The following is a 6,686-nucleotide window of genomic DNA, read 5'->3' as shown; positions in this document are numbered from 1 at the left end:
GGCCGCCCCCGAATTCCTGGGGAGGTCGGCGTGGGGCGGGCGCCGCGGGGTCTTGGGGCCGTGGGAGGCGGGCCCGCAGGGGACCCTTGCGTTGCGGTGAAGCTTTAGGGTCCTTCTCCCCCACCAGGTGGAGGGCGTGGGTGATGCCTCGGCTTAGTTGTAAATGCTGGGAAAACGTTGATGGAGTAAAGAAGTCCGCCAGGGGTTAAATAATTCTTTAATCTCCTTGCTTTCTAAGGGGCCCTCTGTCACGGTAGTAATTTAGGGTTCCAGATCCGTGGTAGACAGACCAGTACGAGAGTGAACCTACGTAGAATCCCATTGCGAGAACTTGGCCAGAGGGCGTCCGGGTTGTTGAACAGCAGGCGGTGCTCCGAGAAGTGTACCAAAGGTACACATCGCTAGAATTGTGGCAGATACTCTTGAGCAGGAGTTCCTTTTGATCCAGTACAGATGACCAAGTGCTCCAGTAGATTCCTGGAGCGTAAGTGAACACTTGACTTGTGATTCCTGTCAAACTAACATCACAGCCCGCGTTGTTTCGCCAAATTGGAACCTGGCTATAAGTTAACGGATGTATTGCACTCTTTCCCCAGTTTACGTGGTTTTAATGTATTCATGCTTAAAAAAAAATTTAGAGTTACAATATGTAACTTGGCCCATACCAAGTTTTTTGTTAAGGCAGCTTTAATTTTAAACAATACAACTCACAACAAATAACGCAGAGAGCCATAATTGTATACTGATACATATTGTACATATTGATCTGTTGAGAAGTGGAGTTTTTTCCCTAAAGCTTGCTAAGACATTTGAATGAAGATAGTTTTTCTTGTTGTAAAACAGGAGACAGCTCTTTATTGAAAGGGGAGGCAGAGTATCCTTGCTTTCCTGAGGAATAGAGAAACTGAGCCTGTGATACTAGAATTTTCTGACTTTTGGGGAAACAGGAATACTAATTTTTCTGGTTGGTCTTGAGTTTCATGTGAAACATCGATAACCTTTTCCTGCCAATTTGGGAAAATTTGCAGATTAGCCACAATGGCTGAAAATGGTGATAATGAAAAAATGGCTGCACTGGAGGCCAAAATCTGTCATCAAATTGAGGTATGATTTTTGTGCTATTAAACTGCAAAAACAGGGGCTGGGGAGATAGCTTAGTAGAATAAGCACTTGCCTGGCAAACACAAGGGCCTGAGTTCAATCCCTGGTTCTGCAAAAAAAAGCAAAAACAAGTTCTTTGAAATACAATGGTCTCAAAACAAGGAACATTTAATTTCAGTACATAGAGCTATTAAACATTTGGATTGGATTATCTTCTTAGCACAGGTATAAACATTTGTAGTTTCTTACTTCAAAAAATGAGAATATTATTAGTACCTTTCTCATAACATGATTTAGAGAAATAGGATATAAAATACTCAGAAGAATATTTGGCACATAATAGAGTAACCTGGTAAGTGCTTTTCTCAGTAAGACTACATATCCTTAATGGTCATAGTCATTTATTCTTCCCAGATCTCAGCTATTGTAAGTTTGAGTATTTTAAAAACTCTTTACCATTTAAAAAAATGTAGGTATTATGTTTAGGGTGAAGCTTTACAGTATTAATAACAATTATGTGGGGGGAAATTACCCATAAATTCACATTCTGAGGAACACCTTTTTAAAAAAAAAAATCTCTGAACTATTTAACTTGTACAAACTCTTTGCTATTTAATTTTCAACCTGTTCTGTATTCATTTCTTTAATAGTTGTGGAGAAAAATGACAGATTATTTACTCTTTAACACTTAGGACAATATGAAGATTATATAGAAAAGATTAATATAACCCCGCCACAACCTGAACCTCTCAGATACCACCTTTTGGGGGCTGGGGAGATAGCTCAGCGGCATAAGCACCTGCCTTGTAAGCACAAGGTCCCAAGTTCCATCTCCTCAAAAAATAAATATATCTCACCCTTTTTGGTAGAGGGGTTGAGACAGGATTTTCACTTTGTAAGTCTAGGTTGGCCTTGAGCTCAGCAATCCTTCATGAAGCCTTATTCCAACTGCTGGGATTACAGGCATGTGCCATCACACATGGCAAATCCCACCCTTTTGAGTAATCAAGATTAAAAGCCTTTTATTACCACTTTGCTCCCTGCTCTAACATTTTTTTTTAAACATTTATTTATTTATTTATTGCGTGGGGGGGGGCAGCTCAACCCACCAGGGGGCGGGGGCTGGCTGGCATGTGGTGCTGGGGGATTGAACCGCGGTCCCTGTGCTTTGCCAAGCTTGTTCCAAGTAGGTGCTTTAGACCACTGAGCCATCTCACTAGCCCCTCTAACTTTTTAATGTTTGGTTCTTTTAATCTTTATTTGGTACAGGATTTGCCTACGCAGTTTAGACTCATAGTGATCCTTCTGTCCCAGCCTCCCCAGCACTGGGATTACAGGTGTACATCCATCCGGGGCCTATACACCATGTGGTGCCAGGGATCAAATCTAGATCCTTGGGCTTGCCAGGCAGTTGCTATCTCCCAAACCCCTGTTGTTTTGTTTTGAGACAGGCTCTTGCAACATAATTTAACCTGGCCTAGACCTTGTAGCATCCTCCTTCCACAGCTTCCTAAGTGCTAGGACTGTAGGTGTGAGCCCTCACACCCAATTTATAGGCATCATATTTTAGAGCAGTGTTAGGGTCATAGCAAAATTGTGTGAAGGTAGAGGTTTCTTAAACATTCTCCACTGGAGTGGTACATATGTAATATTACGTAATTTTTACTTCCACCCCTTCTCACCAAATATGGGCTGTATTTTGGGAGAAGCAAAGTTTTGTCATCAGTGATTATTCTCCTTAGCATATAGGATCTTTCTAATTTTTATCCATAATAGTTCTGTGCAGGTATGGATATAGTTTAGGGAGGGAGTTGTTTTGTTTTCTGCATTGTTGGGTATTGAACCCAGGAAGCACTGAACTGTGTCCCCAGCTCTTTTTAAATTTTGAGGCACGTCTTGCTAAATTGTCCAGACTAGTTTCAACCTATGGTATGTCTCAACCTCTTCAGTGGCTGGGATTACAGGCATGTGCATGGCTTTGTTTATAAATTCTGGCAAACACATTTACGGATTTAAAATTCTTATTAAGAAACCGAAGTGGGACTACTAGCTTAGTAGTTATACATATTTAAAAAAAAAAAAAAAAAAACTTTTGACATTATTGCCAGTTTACTTCTTTAATTGTACGATTATTATCTATTCAGGTCAATGATAGGTATTCTTTTTTTTAAAAATTTTTTTTATTTATATTTATTTATTGTGTGTGTGTGTGTGTGTGTGTGTCTGTGTGGCCAGCTCAGCCCACCAGGGGGCGGGGCTGGCTGGCATGTGGTGCTGGGGGATCGAACCGCGGTCCCTGTGCTTTGCCAAGCTTGTTCCAAGTAGGTGCTTTAGACCACTGAGCCATCTCTCCAGCCCCTATGATAGGTATTCTTGTTTTTTATAGAATTTTAATGAGTTAAGTGAAAAAAATCCTGTCTTGTTGCTATTAATTTTTGTACGTTTTAAAATTACAAAATTTTGATGTGTTTGTCTATGACTGTTTACTGTATTTTTTTCTTCCCCTTTAAATCTGTACAAGTAGGGGCTGGGGAGATAGCTCAGTCAAATAAGCGCTTCCCTGGCAAGCACAAGGGCCTGAGTTCAATCCCCGGTTCCACCTAAATAAATAAATTTGTACAAGTAGTTTGGTCGGTCCGTGGGTTGGTCATTTTGAGACAAGGTCTCACTATGCAGTTCAGTCTGGCCTTGAGCTTACTTGCAGCCTAGGCTGCTCTTGAACTTGAAATGATCCTCCTGTCTCAGCCTTTGGAGTGCTGGGATTGTAGGTGTGTGCCAATACCCCAGCCTGAGAGTCTTTGTCTTTTTTTCTTTTGTGCTGCTTTTTGACATTCCAAGTACTCATAATTTGTTTTATTTTGTATTTGTGGTGCTGAGATTGGACCTCGTATTGAGCTACATCCTTGACACCCCCCCCCCTTTTTTTTTTTTTTTTTGCTTTTAAACAGTACTTCCATTTGTTTTGTTTGGGTTTTTTTGTGGAATTGGGGATTGAACTCAGGCCCTTGCACCTGCCAGGCAAGCACTTATTCAACTGAGCTATCTCCCCAGGCCCCTTCTGTTGTTGAAGTAGATATTCTTTTTTTGTTTTTTAAAAATAAGAGTGCTGGGCTGGGGAGATGGCTCAGTGGTCTAAAGCACCTACTTAGAACAAGCTTAGCAAAGCACAGGGACCGCGGTTCAATCCCCCAGTACCACATGCCAGCCAGCCCCCCCTGGTGGGCTGAGCTGGCCACACACACACACACACACAAATAAAATAAATAAATAAATAAAATTTAAAAAAAAAATAGACCTTCTAAGTATTTAAAAAAAAATAAGAGTGCTAAAAAAAAAATTAAAAATTAAAGTGCTTAGAATGGGACATGGTAGCACATGCCTCTAATCCCAGTACTTGGGAGGGTGAGGCAGGAGGATCACCATGAGTTTGAGGCCAACCTGGGCTAAATAGGAAGTTTTAAGACCAGCCTGAACTTCATAGGGAGACCTTGTCTCAACATCCCCAAACCAACCTATCAAAGTGATTACTTTAACAATCTATTCTTTATAGATGGAATAGAACAAAAGTTACATAAATGTTTTAAGGAATTAGAGCTTATAGTGTAATGGTTTAAAAGTTTCAAGATGGGACTCAGTATTACATGATGCTCTGAGATGTGAAATATATTGAATTATCTTACAGTATTATTTTGGAGACTTCAATTTGCCACGGGACAAATTTTTAAAGGAACAGATCAAATTGGATGAAGGCTGGGTACCCTTGGAAATAATGATAAAATTCAACAGGTAAACACCTTTTTGGTTTATGTGTGTTCTGGTGAGCAAATTGAAGGCCTTGTGCATGCTAGGCAAGCACTCTTACCACTGGGCTACACCCAGAGTCTAAACATCTTAATAAATAACTTTTATGAATTGTTTAGGTTGTTTGTTAATAATGAACAGTAGTACTAAGTTTTAAAATGTCTGTATCTCTTCAGGCTCAACCGCCTAACAACAGACTTCAATGTAATAGTAGAAGCATTGAGCAAATCTAAAGCAGAACTCATGGAAATCAGTGAAGATAAAACTAAAATCAGAAGATCTCCAAACAAACCCCTCCCTGAAGTAACTGATGAGTATAAAAACGATGTAAAAAACAGATCTGTTTATATTGTAAGTCTTCAATGCACTTAATCTCTTATATTTCTTTAGAAGAAAGAAAATATAGTGGAGTATATGGGCTTAAGGATCACAGTGTTAGTACTTCCTATTTGTGCTTTGGCAGTGTTCTTAACCTCTGTAAGCCTTATTTTCATAAATGTGTTAATTGCACCCATTATTAAGCACCCAGTGTCTATCACACGTTCTTGTTTATCATTATCATTGACAAACTCAATTTGCAGAACTCTAGCAATTATTAGCATATATTAAAAGTTATTGTAGGGGCCGGGGAGATGGCTCAGTAGAATAAGTGCTTCCCTGGCAAGCGCAAGAGCCTGAGTTCAATCCCTGGTTCCATAAAAAAAAAAAAAAAAAATTACAGAAAGTTTGAGATAACAAAAGTAGATTAAATAGTGTAATATACATTCTTCAAATTTTACCTTAACATGTAAATAATGTTTTGTCTCTGCCCCGTTGGAATTATTTGAAGCCTGTCTTCCCACTTTTCACAGAAAGGCTTCCCAACGGATGCAACCCTTGATGATATCAAAGAGTGGCTAGAAGATAAGGGTCAAATATTAAATATCCAGATGAGAAGAACATTGCACAAAGCATTTAAGGGATCAATATTTGCTGTGTTTGATAGCATTGAGTCTGCTAAGAAGTTTGTAGAAACTCCAGGCCAGAAGTATAAAGACACAGACTTGCTAATACTTTTTAAGTAAGTTTTTGCTGTTTCTTCTAGCAATTGAAACTGTAATGTACTGCTCATATTTTGAGATTTTAAGTGGTTACTTTGATAGACAGTATAACATTCCTTACTATATTGTGCTCAAATCATTCAAAATGATTTAGTCTTTGTTCTCATGACGTTAGCCTTTCTGTTTTGTGTTGTTCAGGGAAGATTATTTTGCAAAGAAAAATGAAGAAAGAAAGCAAAATAAAGTGGAAGCTAAACTAAGAGCTAAACAGTAAGTATGCTGAATTAATCATGACATACTTGAATACCTTAAAGCTTTTACAAGGTTGAAGTTAGTAGTTTTTGGAAGAGCTAATGATGAGTGAAATAAATAGTAATAAGCCTTTATTGGTAATGAAATGTTGGGTTCAAGTTGCCTTGCTATGTTGAGGCCACGTTCCTTTTCAGTCTAGCTTTGGGTGATCAGAAAAACTAGAGCGATGCTTATTAAGCAGTTCTAATGTTCATGATCAATTCATTAGGATTTTTTTCCTCCTACTGCCTTCAGGGCAGGTTTGGCTGGCTTGAGTTGTGGGGATCGAACCACAGCAACCTGAGCCTGACTGCCTTGTTGAAGCAGCCACTTAAAGAACTGAGCTAAGGGGCAGGCCCCCATCAAATTTATTAGGATTTAATTTCCTTACATAATAAGCAGAAGCATAATTAAAACATGTTCATTTATAGAGAGCAAGAAGACAAACAGAAG

The 6,686-nt window shown here is 39.2% G+C and overlaps 1 protein-coding gene across 1 annotated transcript in view; it reads left to right on the top strand.

Annotated features, from left to right (window-relative positions):
• The window catches only part of Ssb (Sjogren syndrome antigen B), a 13,275-nt gene that overhangs the window by 992 nt on the left and 5,597 nt on the right, over nt 1-6,686 (top strand). Inside the window, exons 2-7 of the mRNA XM_023719207.1 lie at nt 1,027-1,104; nt 4,784-4,887; nt 5,079-5,253; nt 5,754-5,962; nt 6,141-6,212; nt 6,665-6,686. Coding sequence (XP_023574975.1) covers nt 1,039-1,104; nt 4,784-4,887; nt 5,079-5,253; nt 5,754-5,962; nt 6,141-6,212; nt 6,665-6,686 — 648 coding nt within the window. The 5' untranslated portion in view covers nt 1,027-1,038. The remainder of the gene's footprint in view (nt 1-1,026; nt 1,105-4,783; nt 4,888-5,078; nt 5,254-5,753; nt 5,963-6,140; nt 6,213-6,664) is intronic.

Source organism: Octodon degus, unplaced genomic scaffold (assembly GCF_000260255.1).
Source record: "Octodon degus isolate 3935 unplaced genomic scaffold, OctDeg1.0 scaffold00065, whole genome shotgun sequence".
NCBI classification, from domain to species: Eukaryota; Metazoa; Chordata; class Mammalia; order Rodentia; family Octodontidae; genus Octodon; species Octodon degus.
Note: the sequence above shows the minus strand (reverse complement) of the source record. Positions and strands in the feature narration are given on the sequence as shown.